This window comes from Dermacentor andersoni, chromosome 5 (assembly GCF_023375885.2).
Source record: "Dermacentor andersoni chromosome 5, qqDerAnde1_hic_scaffold, whole genome shotgun sequence".
In the NCBI taxonomy this organism is placed as follows: domain Eukaryota; kingdom Metazoa; phylum Arthropoda; class Arachnida; order Ixodida; family Ixodidae; genus Dermacentor; species Dermacentor andersoni.
The window spans coordinates 47,044,213-47,059,661 of record NC_092818.1 but is presented as its reverse complement, the minus strand read 5'-3'; the positions used below and the strand labels follow the sequence as shown (position 1 = coordinate 47,059,661).

The 15,449-nt window shown below is 45.3% G+C and overlaps 1 protein-coding gene across 1 annotated transcript in view; it reads right to left on the bottom strand.

Annotated features, from left to right (window-relative positions):
- Window positions 1-442: 442 nt before the first annotated feature.
- The window catches only part of LOC126530318 (uncharacterized), a 29,634-nt gene continuing 14,627 nt past the window's right edge, over window positions 443-15,449 (bottom strand). The window contains exons 6-8 of the mRNA XM_050177638.2: window positions 15,158-15,416; window positions 6,199-6,410; window positions 443-860 (exon numbers count right to left, since the gene is read on the bottom strand). Of these exons, the coding sequence (XP_050033595.1) occupies window positions 491-860; window positions 6,199-6,410; window positions 15,158-15,416 (841 nt within the window). The 3' untranslated portion in view covers window positions 443-490. The remainder of the gene's footprint in view (window positions 861-6,198; window positions 6,411-15,157; window positions 15,417-15,449) is intronic.

The window sequence follows — 15,449 nt, the reverse complement described above, 5'->3', positions numbered from 1 at the left end:
GTTTAGTTCATTCCCGTACAGCTGAGAAAAACTGTTCGAAACCGGTTTGTGGTTCAGTTCCGGTTCGGTTTGATGGTCTGTATGCAGCACCGTGTGCTTGGCACGTAGGTGCTTAGCAGTAACACTAATTAGTGCACGCACAGCTCTCTTGCCAGCAGCGGAAGCCAGACGGCTGCTCTCACTCCGGCAGGGTGACAGTACGTTCACTAGGATTCGCCACTTTTGCAGGCGCCCATTGCGTGTCTCTGGAGCCATCCTATCCTGACCCTCAACGCGCCAACAGCACATCCATGTCGGTCAACACACGGTCAACAGCACGACAACGGCGACTGCGCGAACGTGCCTCGCTATCGTAGAAAGAAAGCAAAGAAGACAGGTCGCTCGAGAGCACCCAGTGTGCGAGTCAGCAATCTAGACGGATGTAGATTCAAGAAGTCGCGGAGACAGTAAAAGAAAAACTGCATTTTTCAAGTCACGCTATATAGGTGCGCTAGGCGTCGAAGAGTACGTCGACGTCTGTCCACTGCTCCTCGACGAGCTCCTTCCACAGTGCGGCCGCCCTCTCCCGTGTCCGCTTCTCGAGCTCTGGCAGGCCTTCCAGGATCTCGTAGCGCAGGACGGCGGCCATCACGCGGAAGCGGTCGCCCTCTTGTAGCGCCGAGCACGACAGCTGGAGCTCGCGCTCCAGATAGCGCATGCGCCACTCGTCGAATTCGTCACAGGTGGAGCGGAACACATCTTTCATCTCGGCGATGAGGTCGCGCCGGGCATCGGCCATCTCGTGGCGCAGCTGGTCGCGCTCGCACTCACCCGTCTCGCACTCCAAGCAGCTGCGGCAGTCGGCGAGGAACTGGCCGTATCTGCGGTCGAGTGGAGAATTCATTCCGCTATGTAATGTTGCAACCTGTAGGTGTACGCTCTAAAAGGGGCAACCGCGGGTGTTTTTTTTTTTTCTTCAACTCAGCACAGCTGCATCTCCATATTCGTTACATGACAATCTCCGCATAGGCACTTCCATAAAAAAGTTGTTCGACATGTGTACGACACGTGCATTACACGCTTCGTCAGTTTTTTGTGGCTGTGTACGGTGCGCCATGCGGGATAACTGGTTTGGAATACAGTCACCAAATAACAGTGCACCGCTTCGTTTCCTAATGATATAGCGATATTTTATATCCTTGACAACGTTAAGCGCAATCAAGGACTTGCGGCACTTTTATGGTCAAGTAGCACAGCAAGCAACGACCGATAAGGTCTGCAGTTGTTCTCCCACATACTTATCTGAATGAATACGAAATTTTGGAGGCGTAGGCTCGCATTGTTCGTGTAAAATTTCTAGCCAGTGTGCAGTACGTGAGGTTGTTACGTGTACATGCGCTGAAGACTGCATATGTTTTGAGACCGTTTCCGAGTGCTGTTCTTTCGTCAAGACAATTCGTTCGTCTAGAAGGAGATTAGAGGAAGCAGCTGGACGTTCAGATTTATGAGATGGCACCTCCGTAGCTCTCGACACTCGTCGATATCGAAGCAAATATTTTTCTGATTGGTCTCTGTCTTATCGGCAGCCATACATTATCATATTTCTGGTGACCGCTCATAACACGCGGGCGCAAGGCGCACCCGCGTGTGGTCAGAACTTTCTGGATAGTTGTAGTGGATTCCACTCGATCATATTATATATATATATATATATTATGTGTGTGTGCGTGTGCGTGTGCGTGTGTGTGTGTGTGTGTGTGTGTGTGTGTGTGTGTGTGTGTGTGTGTGTGTGTGTGTGTGTTATCGCCGAACCTTGCAATCAGAGATGGCACGCGCGCTGATTGCTCTGAAAATATCGACGAGTCGTCCATAAATCGCCGACCGCGGATCACGTTTCACTTTTCGAGGCATGCACTCGTCAATATTATTCTACCCGAGTGCAAGTTGTTTTTGGGAGCACAGGTGCGCCCAATAAAGTGTTAGTATCGTGACTCACCACTGTGCCGCAATGGCATTCTTTACCGTCACGACAACGTGACAGCGCACCGTTTCCTTATACTCGTATGAGTGATCAGAATCGCACGCTGGTTGATCAGCTATTCTGAACCATCACGCAATGGTAAGCGAACGTTTCGCTTTCCAAACCATTATCAGACTGAACCCTAGCGCTCCTTCCAGAGAGGTTGGGACGTCACTTCCATAGACAACGAGCATGGCATGGTCATCCTCACGTTGTTCGGCTATTACAAGCCTGGTATATTCAAGGTTTCGACGAAAATTCTGCTGGTCAGGCATTGAAGTGAAAAAGGTTTGCAGTTACTGGCCAAGTCAAACGAAAAGAAAGATATTTCGGAACCCGTACGGGTTCCTTGTTCACAATGAGGCGGACAAGACGAGTAGTGGCATATTGAAGGCTAAGTTTGTGGCGTAATGACTAATTGTAGACGATTGGCATGCTTCCGGCTGCTCGGTTCGTGGTCCCGGTTGTCGATTGGATGAAGGATGATTCAGGAAAAAGCCGCGTCGTCTAATCAAATGTCCGTCAAACGTCTTTCTTTTCGTTTGAATTGGTCAGTACTGCAAACCTTTTTCGCATTTATTCCAAGCCTACTCTCCACGCTATTGTCGCCACGGCGGCAGTTCTGCTACCACGCTTATATACCGATGAGTCAGCAGGTGATATTTCTCGCTGATGACTCAAATTATCACTTATCTGAACAATCATTCGCAAAAATCTGTTTACTAGTCTCTTCACGTGTGCTACACGAGTAGCGGCATGATACTACCTGTACTTCATTTTTTTTTTTTTTTGCAATATTGAAGGTTCGGTACCTAGAAGGCATAAAAATGATATATGACAAGTCTTCATGTTTGTGTATCGTGTCCCAGTAGAGGAAATATTGTGACGCTGCTCGCTGTGAGGCCCGATGTAACAGCATGTAGCAGTTCGATATTCCGTACCAATCAAAGATAGACACATTTTTACCTTGGACCTAAAAGCGTAAAACTACTATATTAAATGTTATTCCCATGTTCTGACGCCAAATTTGCGTAACCGCAAGCACAAGCATCAGACGGTGACCTGCCGTGTTGTGTGAACAGCGCAATCTAGCGCTCTCCTCGTTTAGAAAGGGTCCCTATTTATTTGCTTTCAAAATGAATAACATCACCTTCTTTGACAGGTGGTTTCTTTTATTTAATTGGTTGACAAGAAGCTAGGAGACCACAGCAATGCAGAGGATTTCGGTAGGGCCTAGCTAGCCAAGTGAAATTAGATATCCGGATGGTGAGAATTGCGCCGGCGTCTCTGACTGACCCGCTTTTTCTTGCTTCGATTGCGGAGGCTGGTCGAAAATCGCGACGCCGTTGAACGGGGAACTTAAAATACCGCTGAAATGGGTTCTCAGAGTAGAAGAGTCGGCAGAGCGATGTCGTATGTGTGCCAAAAGAGCTAGGCAAGATAATACTGCCAAAATAAAAGCTGTAATACACGAATAAAAAAATAATTCTCGCCGGCAGTTTCGCGTATACCGAGCAAGAGTGATCGCCGGGAAGCCATTTTCTATACGTTTTGTAGAGGGGCCGCCTACGGTAATTTCAAAAGTGCGAACACGTCACTTTCGTGCATCATTTTCAGTGAATAGAAGACACTCTGACGTGGGCAGTTTTTGCGGTTTCGTGATGTTTCGCGACATACAAGCGAGGTAAGCGCTGCCCGAAAAAAAAAAACTTGACTAATGATAGAAGGATAAAGGCGAAAAGGGCGTATAATCGGAAAAAGCAATTTCTTATTTTAAGCCTACGGATGCATAACTAGGCTGAAGGCGTTATATCAGGTGGGGAGAGTTTTCCTAGTTTTCTTGACGCTGCTCGAAGACAGGTGAAATGGGCGTGGCCAACAATTTTTGACCAAGCGTGGAGGGATAATGGCAGAAAGGGTATAACAACAGTTTGGAATAATTTTAAGTTACAGCACCCCTTCGTTAACCATGTCACCACTATCATCATGTTTTATTGTTTCACGTGTTTCAGTTGTTAACCTAATAGGTGTAGTTTTACCGCTGGTGTTATAGTAGCATTTCCTACCCTGCGTTTCTATGCCCCTCCCCTCTGTAATATAAGAACCCCGGAGATAACAATAATAAATAATTAAAAAATAAAGAGCACTTCACCCAGTACGTCCGAGAGAGTGTCTAAACGCCGCGGTGTCTTTCTCAAACGTGACCACGTTCTGTCTATGGATGCCATGGCACAGTCACTCAATCATAAACGAAACCAAAATTGCCTTTAGGATAGCTGTGACACTAAATATCTTAGGGGGTTCTCCGGCTTGTAAGTTTTTCCTAAAGTTTAGAGGTGTAGGAACTTCATTTGCCCCCCGAAAATAAATGATTCGTCGAAAATATCGAGTCAGTACGATTCAAGATGGTACGAACAAGCCTTCCGTAAAGCCATATAATTTATCGTAGACTCCTTAGTTGTTTCTTAAAATGAATCTATACTTATCCTAGGAGAGTTGACTGTAGGGCTAGTTGGTCGTCCATATTTGAAGTAGTAGCTTAGCGCAAAAAAAAAAAAACCACAGGCACAAGGAAGACAGACAAGGACAAGGGCTACTCACAACTGTTTAATGGAAGGAAGGATAGTGCATATGTATATATATCCTCTTGTCACGCATGCGCCTACCAAGCAGAAGATAAGCCAGTACATGCACATCAAAGGCGGTTGCGCAAGAAGTTAAATTCGGCATCCAGTAATGTGATTGACGGCTCACTCACACATCTATTTCTATTCTTCTTGATAAAGAAGGCCTCAAGTGCGAGCCTGGAAGACGCATTGCCGCTCCTGCCAAGAATAGTTGTCGCAGAAAATCGAGCGTCGCAACCACACGCGGTGACATGAGCCACCAAATGTACGCCCTTATCCTCTTTTTTCTTTAGTTTTTGCGCATGTTCCCTTAAACGGTCATTCACACAACGCTCAGTTTGTCCAATGTAAAGCTGCCCACAAGGGTGCAAGGGAATTGCATAAACAACCCCTCTGGAGCACTCAACAAAGGGCTTCTCATGCCTCGTGCGGCAGCCCCTCTCTGCGCCCAACAAGCTTTCGAAGCTGTGTTCTCGAGTTTGCTGTAAGAGCAGGCGGGGCTGCCGCGTGTGGTTGCGACGCTCGATTTTCTGCGACAACTATTCTTGGCAGGAGCGGCAATGCGTCTTCCAGGCTCGCACTTGAGGCCTTCTTTATCAAGAAGAATAGAAATAGATGTGTGAGTGAGCCGTCGATCACATTACTGGATGCCGAATTTAACTTCTTGCGCAACCGCCTTTGATGTGCATGTACTGGCTTATCTTCTGCTTGGTAGGCGCATGCGTGACAAGAGGATATATATACATATGCACTATCCTTCCTTCCATTAAACAGTTGTGAGTAGCGCTTGTCCTTGTCTGTCTTCCTTGTGCCTGTGTTTTTTTTTTTTTTGCGCTAAGCTACTACTATACTTATCCGTCGATGATAAGTAGGAAAAGAAAAATGTGTTTGATATAGATGTAGAGATAGAAAGCGTGAAACTCAGATAAGCCAGTAAACATTCCGGAAGACGTCGTCACTCGAGTAAACACCTTGTGAATAACCATGTATTGAGCGGTATTTATCTACTTTTGCCATCAGGCCGCTTTTCTACCAGCAAAACTGGTTTTTACTCCAACATGCCTGCTGGTGGTTCACCCCTTACATAGGCAATCCAGTGGCTAGTTTTACGGCTCTTATACATACGCAATACAAATTGCATGGCAAGCGCTCTTTCATCATTCCATCCATACCAGACCATTGAATTTTCGCGAATAAATTGTTCATTCCTTAAAAAACGATGTATTTTGTTGGCGTCTAAATTTCAGCGTATAGCGATGTTGTTCGGAGGCCATTAATGTTTCTCAGGAATAACTAATTTTGCAGCAACCTCGACACGAAGATTCTAAAGACGATAGAACATTTTTCATTGGGCCTCTCAATAAATTTTGTCCACATAAAGTTAGTATGCAGTGTATCGTGCTTTACCTTTGTTATTTATGCATTTCGATACATAGTACATTTTATTTTTTCTAATAACGCGCATTCATGCCTACAATCCTTAAAATTCAATTTAAATTATGCGCGCAACTCAGAAATATTTCAGTTACCACCTTGGCTCTCGACGTGCCATGCTCTGGCTAGCCTCCTCACCTGCCGTTGAGATCCGCCCTCAGCTTGTCGCAGACGTCGGCCCAGCGCGACTCGATGTGCTCGTAGATGGCGCACAGCTCTTCGCTGACGACGTACCGGCGCGTGTCCACGCGCGGGTTCACGCTCTCCGGCGCCGACTCCAGGGTGGTCTGCTCCCGCATCGACTCAGGGATGACCTCTGAGGCTGTGGGCGAATTGGTGGTGCCTTGCATCTGCGATGGAGGCAGCACCACGCACGATAAGGGAAATTCACGAACGAGCACTGTAGCTTCGTAAAATTTCGTCTGTAAACGAGCGTTAGTCATCATCATCCTCCGCCTGGCAACGCCCACAGTCGAACTAAACCGTCGAACTAAACAAAGTGGTTCATGATCATTAGTGACTCCTCTACCATCCCCTATTCGTAATATATGAATTACCATTTTTATGACTTTTAGTTTGATATTCATGACGCTTTCCAGTTTAAAAATAGGCACACATCGAACGCAATGCATAACTAGTGACCACTAGTGACTCCGCCTTATGAAAAAAACAAGTAAGCAAGTAAGCAAAAAAACTCATGTGATCAATCTTTCATTGATACCAATACAAAGTAATATGGCGTCACTAGTGACTCAATCCAAGCGTCTCCTTGTTATTCAATCATCGTTTGTATTACTTTTCATTCTATATTCATTGCGCTATGTTCCATAAAGACCCGAAGCGATTGCGTATAGGTACAGCATCCGCCTCGTGTGCAAGAGGACCGTGGTTGAAATCCCCGTGCCGCGCCATTTACCACCGAATTTTAAAAAAAAAATCGTCGTGTTGATAAAATTGAATAAATAGGCTTGGAGTGCGGCCTGATCCCGGTGACCAGAACCGGTAACGCACTCCCTCCCCATAGCAGGATTCGCAAACCCTGGTGCCGTACTTGCCCACGACCTCCTATATAAATAAAACAATCAAACCCCGGCCCTCAGTCCCCAGCATCTGCCAAGCAAGTGACCACGGCGGCGCTGAGACCTGTGACGCAGCAGAGGGTGCTAAGAATCTCTGGATCAGGACAGGCCGCCATTGGAATCTGAACCGGGCAACGCTTAACGCTAGGACGTTATCTAGTGAGGCGAGTCTACCAGTGCTATTGGAGCAATTAGCGGGCATTAAATGGGATATAATAGGGCTCAGCAAGGTTAGGAGGACAATTGAAGCACATACATTGCTAAAAAGCGGGCACGTCCAATGCTACCAGGGCTTAGCGGAGAGATGAGAACTAGGAGTCGGTTCCTGATTAAAAAGGATATAGCTAGTAACACACAGGAACTCTATAACATTAACGAGAGGGTGGCAGGTCTTGTTGTGAAACTTAATAACAGGTACAAATTGAAGGTCGTACAGGCCTACGCACATACATCCAGCCATGATGACCAGCGAGTCGAAAACATCTATGAAGACGTGGAATCAGCCGTGGGTAAAGTCAAAACAAAATACACTATACTGATGGGCAACTTCAATGCCAGGGTAGGCAAGAAGCAGGTTGGAGACAAGTCAATGGGGGATTATGGCATAGGCTCTAGGAATAGCAGGGGAGAGTTATTAGTAGAGTTTGCAGAACAGTAATTTGCGGATAATGAATACCTTCTTCCGCAAGCGGGATAACCGAAAGTGGACGTGGAGGGGACTGAATGACGAGACTAAAAATGAAATAGACCTCATAATCTGCGCTAACCCTGGCATCATACAAGATGTGGACGTGCTCGGCAAGGTGCACTGTAGTGACCATAGGATGGTAAGATCTCAAATCAGCCTAGACTTGCGGAGGGAAGGGAAAAAACTGGTACATAAGAAGCCGATCAATCAGTTAGTGGTAAGAGGGAAAATGGAAAAATTCCGGTTCAAGCTATAAAACAGGTATTCCGCTTTAACTCAGGAAGAGGGCCTTAGTGTTGAAGCAACAATCTTATGGGCATCATTAAGGAGCGTGCAATAGAAGTCGGCGGTAACTACGTTAGACAGGATCCGATACCGGTAAGCTATCGCAGGAGACGAAAGATGTGATTAAGAAACGCCAATGTATGACAGCCTCTAACCCTAGAGCTAGAATAGAACTGGCAGAACTTTCAAAGTTAATCAACAGGCGTAAGATAGCTGACACAAGGAATGGATGGAATTGAGCATGCTCTCAGGAATGGAGGAAGCCTAAAAGCAGTGAAGACGAAACTAGGAATAGGCAATAATCAGATGTACGCGTTAAGAGACAAAGCCGGCTATACCATTACTAATATGAATAAGATAGTTCAAATGGCTGAGGAGTTCTATACAGATTTATACAGTACGAGTGGCACCCACGATGATAATGAAAGAGGGAATAGTCTAGAGGAATTTGACATCCCACAAGTAACGCGGAAAAAAAGTAAAGAAAGCCTTGGGAGCTATGCAAAGGGGGAAGTTAGCCGGGGAGGATCACGTAAAAGCTAATTTGTTGAAGGATGATGGGCAGATTGTTCTAGAAAAACTGGCCACCCTGTATACGCAATGGCGAATGACCTCGAGCGTATTGGAAGAATGCCAGCATAATCGTAATCCATAAGAAAGGGGACGCCAAAGACTTGAAAAATTATAGACCGATCAGCTTACCGTCCGTTCTCTACAAAGCATTTACTATGGTAATCGCAAATAGAATCAGGAACACCTTAGACTTCCGTCAACCAAAGGACCAGACAGAATTTCGCAGAGGCTACTAAACAATAGACCATGTTCACACTACCAATCAGGTGATATAGAAATGCGCGGAATATAACCAACCCTTATATATAGCTTTCGTTGATTACGAGAAAGCGTTTGATTCAGTCGAAAGCTCAACAGTCATGCAGGCATTACGGAATCAGGGTGTGGAGGAGCCGTATGTAAAAATACTGAAAGATAGGTGTAGCGGCTCCACAGCCACCGTAATCCTCCATAAAGAAAACAACAAAATCCCAATAAAGAAGGGTGTCAGGCAGGGAGATACGATCTCTCTAATGCTATTCACTGCCTGTTTACAGGAGGTATTCAGAGACCTAGATCGAGAAGAATTGATGATAAGAGTTACTGGAGAATATCTTAGTAACTTGCAATTCGCTGATGATATTGCCTTGCTTAGTAACTCAGTGGACCAATTGCAATGCATGTTCACTGACCTGGACAGGCAAATCAGAAGGGTGGGTCTAAAAATTAATCTGCAGAAAACTAAAGTAAAGTTTACCCGTCTCGGAAGAGAACAGCCATTTACAATAGGTAGCGAGACACTGGAAGTGGTAACGGAATACATCTCCTTTGGGCAGGTAGTGACCGCGCATCCGGATCATGAGACTGAAATATTCAGAAGAATAAGAATGGGCTGGGGTGTGTTTGGCCGACATTCTGAGATCATGAACAGCAGGATGCCATTATCCCTCAAGCGAAAAATCTAAAACAGCTGTGTCTTACCAGTACTCACCTACGGAGCAGAAAGCTGGCGGCTTACGAAAAGGGTTCTACTTAAATTGGGGACGACGCAATGAGCTATGGAGAGACGAATGATGGGTGTAACGTTAAGGGATAAGAAGAGAGTAGATTGGGTCAGGGAACAAACGCGAGTTAGTGAAATCTTCGTTGAAATCAATAAAAAGAAATGGGCATGGGCAGGGCATGCAATGAGGAGGGAAGATAACCGATGGTCATTAAGGATTACGGACTGGATTCCAAGGGAAGGGAAGCGTAGCAGGGGGCGGCAGAAAGGTGGATGGGCGGATGAAATTAATAAGTTTGAAGGGACAACATGGCCACAATTAGCACGACTGGAGTAGTTGGAGAAGTCTGGGAGAGGCCTTTGCCCTGCAGCGGGTGTAGCCAGGATGATGATGATTATTATTATTATGATTATGATGATGCATAAAATAAGAGAATGTCGAGCTGAACCTATCACCAATGATTGCTGATAGCCGGGCGTAATCTTTCAGCCATGGTAACCAAAGAAATAGAGAATAAATTATTTTTCAATTGGAATCAATGGTGACCTATATGAATGAACGCTATGACTGTCATACTAAACAAAGTGATCCATGATCAGTAGCAGCTCAGTCCTACCATTCCTAGTTATCATAACTGGGTCACCTTTTGAATAACTCTTCGTTTGATATTCATTACGCAATACTGTAAGCAAGTTGGCCCCGGCTTTATCAGGTAGCAGTGGTTACCCAAAGTTTCACTTAGTTACAGTACAAAGATCATGACGTGCACGAATGAAAACTACCATTATGCAGGTAAAATAAATGAATCAGTATCATTATTTGGTTATTTTTAGCAGTTCCAAGCCTCATTGTGAACCACTTGTTTAATTATATTTGATTTGATATCTATGACATTTTTAGTGTGTAAAAGGCACAGGACTTGTTTATTACCTATTAATCTCTATTTAATGTAACACTGTTAGCGGTTTTGTCTAATTACTGATATAAGTGTTTAATAATTAAGTGTAATTATTGCTTTTCGTGAGTTAAGCAAGAACATAACCTTTATTTTTCTAAATAGCAAATAAAACATTTCATCATGAGTGGGAAATTTAGAAAGAACAGGGAGGCTGGCCGGGCTTAAACGGACACTTAAGGCAAATACTAAGTCAAAGCGGATTGTTTAAATACCATTCCAAAAGCCTCGCAATGCTTGTTTTATGCCAAGAACTGAGATAGTTTACGAGAAAATTGCAGCTGAAGGGTACAAATGCCTTTTTGGAAATTCAAATCTCCCGTCGTGGGGAGTGGTGACGTTGCATACGCCATCACCGACTTCTGCTGCCGTCGGTGATCAAAACGGCGTCCGACAGACGGCGCTACCGAGCCAAGACAGAGCGCTGGATTCGCCGCTGCAGCGGCTTTTTGGTCAAGTGGCGTGGACCATGCGGGCCTCCCGTGACATCACGTGGAAGTTGAATTCTCTGCTACTTGCAGTTTGTGCGAGTTTTGCGATCCAGCAAAACCAGCGCAGCACTACACGATAATGTTACCGAAACGCGAAAGCGCGGGAGCCGCGGATTCGAGTGATACCGAATCCGCGGCGCCCGCGGATTCGACCCTTTCGACCCCCCGCGTCGTTGTCAACGGTAATTTCAATGCGTTCATTTTTCTAAAAATGAAATAGAACTGGACAAAAAGCATTTTATTTCGTCTTATAATACAATATAACGATGTCTTTTTTTTTTGGAGCGAGTGGCTCACTACCAGTGACAGAATTTAACTGAGGAGTTTTCGTCATCGCGCAAGTGCTTGAATGTCCCGGGGGAGTCTCTAATTATGAAGGTCAAAAGTGTGGCAGTTTGGGCGAGTTGGTATGTCATGACTTTTTTAGGCTTGTAGTGCAGCTCAGAAAGAGCAAAAAGGAAGATGGAAGGGGTAACGAAAAGGAACGGAGAACAGATTGCTCTCAGAGAGCTCTCAATCTGTTCTCCGTTCCTTTTCATTACCCCTTCCACCTTCCTTTTTGCTCGTACTGAGCTGCCCTACAAGCCCAAAGAAATTTCTAATCATGTCCTCCATTTACGTCTGTTTCTCAATTATTAAAGCTCTGTTCGCGATAATACTGATGCCTTACAGATTCTCGAGCACTAATCAATGACTATAGCTTCACTTAATATTTGCCTTTAGTGTCCCTTTAATGCTTCGACTCCATCAAGACATTCCGTCCACAGCTTCTTGCAGAATATCACAGTGTTACCTTTAACTACACGTCTCGGAGCGAGTGTGCCTTATCGCTGCACATTCTAATCCATCAATTTTAACATGATCGGCAAGCCTTTTCGCGTCAATTGAACAACGGAGGAACCTTTTGCTTTGTAGTGCTGCTTCGTCGAATTACAGTAGAACCAAACAGGCCCAGAAAATAATTCCAGGAAGCGGAATAAAACGGAATTGAACCCATATATAGATGTACCCATAGTGTTTATGCCACTAGACTGAAGTTAGCGAACGAATTTACGCGGCGCATTTTAAGAATGAGCCCATGTATTTGAAACAGGTCTACAAAAGAGTGCTAGTAAAATTAGACTACACGCGACATATAGCGTTAGATTGTAGCCAGAATTGCGTGACTACAGTTTAATTTGCGGAAAAGGAGGCATTGCTCTGCAAATGTTAAAGAAGTTTCCCCATAGAGCTACGCCGACCGCATCACCCAGGCTCGGCTTCGCCGCAGTATTCGATGTCCCGAATTCCTGGACTTGGAGCTTTCGCGGTATTGTGACGTCGCGCGACAGACAGGCGAAGTGGGCGCAGCCCGAGAACATCTGACCAATTAGGGAAGGCTGATGGTGAAAAAAGGCGTAGAATCGGAAATAATTATTATTCTTTCGTTCGGTCTAAGCATGCTTAATCAGCATGCACGCGTCATATAAGATGATGATCTTTCGCGGTTTTCCTGACGTCGCGTGAAAGACAAGCGAAGTGGGGGCGACCCGAAAAAGTTTGGCCAATCGTTGAGGGCTGCCTGCAGAAATTGATTAAAGAAGTTTTTATAGCGCCTCTAATCGACTGATCGGAAATTCTGGTGTATCCGCTTTAGTTGAAAATAACCGAGCTGCCTCTGAAATCGGTAGCATCAAATGCGACATGAAAATTAGCGGCTGAATTGCTGCCTTATATGAAGAGTGCTAAAGTTTCATGCGCGACTCTGCAATAAAGATAGTTCGGAGGTTCTTACCCCCAGCTTCCTATAATCTTGCTTATGTTTATGGTATCTGTTCATTACTTTTTAATTGTTTATCAATAAGGAAGATTATTTTACATTCTACGCGAATAAAGCACTCAGTCTGCGTAGTTCAGAAAACATTATCGGCGGTAAAATAGTCCAAATACAATAAATTGCGTAGGAATCTGGAAATTAGCACTGAGACCCCTCTGCGAGTTACACTCGAGAAATTATAAATAAAAAGACATTTTCCCCCTTCCTTTTCGCCACCAGTATTGGACGTATTTTCAGCGCAAAGTAAAAATGTCATTTAGACGGAATACTTTGGAAGCCCCGTGGCTATAACGCTGTGCTGCAGAGCTCAAAGTCAAGGTTTCCATTCCCGTCCCAGAGACTACAATATCGCGGCAGCGAAATGCAACACGGTTGTGTACGCAGAATTAGGTGCGTTAAACCTGCAAAATACAAAGTAATTGTTTTATATGCTGAATTTGATGCCGAAAAACTATAATTTAATGCAAATCCGATGCAGAGCCTATACTAACGATTTTGATATGCTGGAAGCAGTTTTCAGTTGTGGATAGTACAACAAATTAAATTATTCAATACGTAATTACCATACTACATACTTTTTACTGAAACATCAGGGTCGCTATAAGCTAAAGCTATTACAGTTATTATTCCATTTCTGCAAACAGTTCCGCCACGATTTGTCAAAAGCATTTAGGGCAATCCCCACGTCGCCTTTCTGACACGCGACGTTGCAAAAGCTGCGAGAACTCTTCGTAAATTATGACGTGTACACCGCTAGCCTTGCGCGATTGGTCAAGATGCTCTCGGGTGGCACCCACTTCACCGGTCTATCATGCGACGTCACAAACCCGCGAGTACGCGCCACGTCCGGATAACGTGTATGCATCAAATGTGCATTAACATGGCGAACAAAACTGAACTTTTTTGTGCAAGAACTAGAGACCGCCCCGTTTCAAAATAAATAGCGCATGTCTACCCCCCGATCGCTCTGGCACTGACTACTCGGAGCTCCCCGGAAGAATGAACTTATCTTTCTATATAACTAGTATATTTTCATAGTACCGCAACGTTGTCTCGCACTTTCAGCACGTATGGCACCACACTATGTTGACTCTTGTTCGCTGAGGGTTCGTTTTAGCGGCAGTTTTAACCTTCTTTTACACGACGCCGAATTTTTTTTTTGTCCAGCCACTGCAAGCTAAGCAAGGGGAAGTGGGCCAGTAGCACACGCCAGCTGCCTCTTCCCCCCCTCCCCATCAGGCTATCTACTTTCACTGCACTTGCTCAGCCACACCGAAACCCTCTCCAAGCATGCGTTCTCCCCGTCTCTAAGCCTGTCAGCCAATTAGATACGAAAACCCTGTCGAAGTAGGCAATGTAATTCGCTTTGAAAACAAACAAAACTAACCTCTTATAAACGAGTAGACGGTTTCATTGGGTAGTTCAAACAACGCAGCGGTTCACCACCCCATCTTTCCATTGGCTGTTACGTAAATTTGACGTCAGGAGATTGGAATGAAGACATATTGGAATATTTTTACCTTATAAGGCCCCATTTCAACGTTTTCTTCCTACCAGTATACTCTGCATGGCTTGGAATAAATATCAACAAGTTCTTTTAGTTTTATTTAATGTGGTATGGTGTTGGGCTTTGCGGGGTTAAAGATTCCAAGGTGGTCAAAATTAATCCGGAGCCCCCAGCACAGCGTCTTACAATCAGGTCATGGTCTTAGCAAGCAAAACTCTAGAGTTACCTTTTTTAGAAATAAGATGAGTTTACATTTTGCAAAGATGGGTTTACAAATTCAAAGTTTCCCCATAAAAATCAATAGAGCGAACTCTGGCGCTAATTTTGCTGGGAGTTGTAAGTACGGTGGTTTAGTCAACGTGAGACTGACCGCTGATGAATGGATTTCCCTAGGCTTTCTACTTGTAGCTTCTAATGCCGATGTGACTGCCGAATTGATTATTTGCAAACGCATACTGCGGTATAAAATACACAATTTTCAACGAATGAGCCCACGTGCAGTGACTACTTGCCTATCGCTGTATTTGAACACTATAAGTGCCTGGAGATTAAGAATTTAGAGACGTGAATAATAACGTGAGGCAAACGCTCGAAGCTGCAAATAGTAATCAGAGACACTTCCATATACTGAGAATGATTCATATGTAGCCGCCAGAGTTGCTTCCAGTAAATTTTTGTAGGGCCTTCCACAGTGCAACAACGGGCTTCACCGAGACGCACCTGGAGCGAAGAGGGCGCTAGCAGCGCGCTGGTCGGCGACGGAGGTGGCGACGCCGCCGGCCGCGTCGAAAACATGGTCTCGAAGATGCCGGACGTCGACGTTGTCGCCGCCACGGCGCGCGGCGAGTCTCGCAAAACCTCGAACAGCGTCTCGCGCACCTGGGCCAGAGCCTCGTGCACGCTGCGCCGGCGTTCGCTGGCGGTGAGCCGAGGGCTGAACTCTTCGTTGGGCGGGAAGAGCGGCGCGCGGCTCCAGTCGCTGCGCGAAAAACACCGAGAAACCACGTGCAAA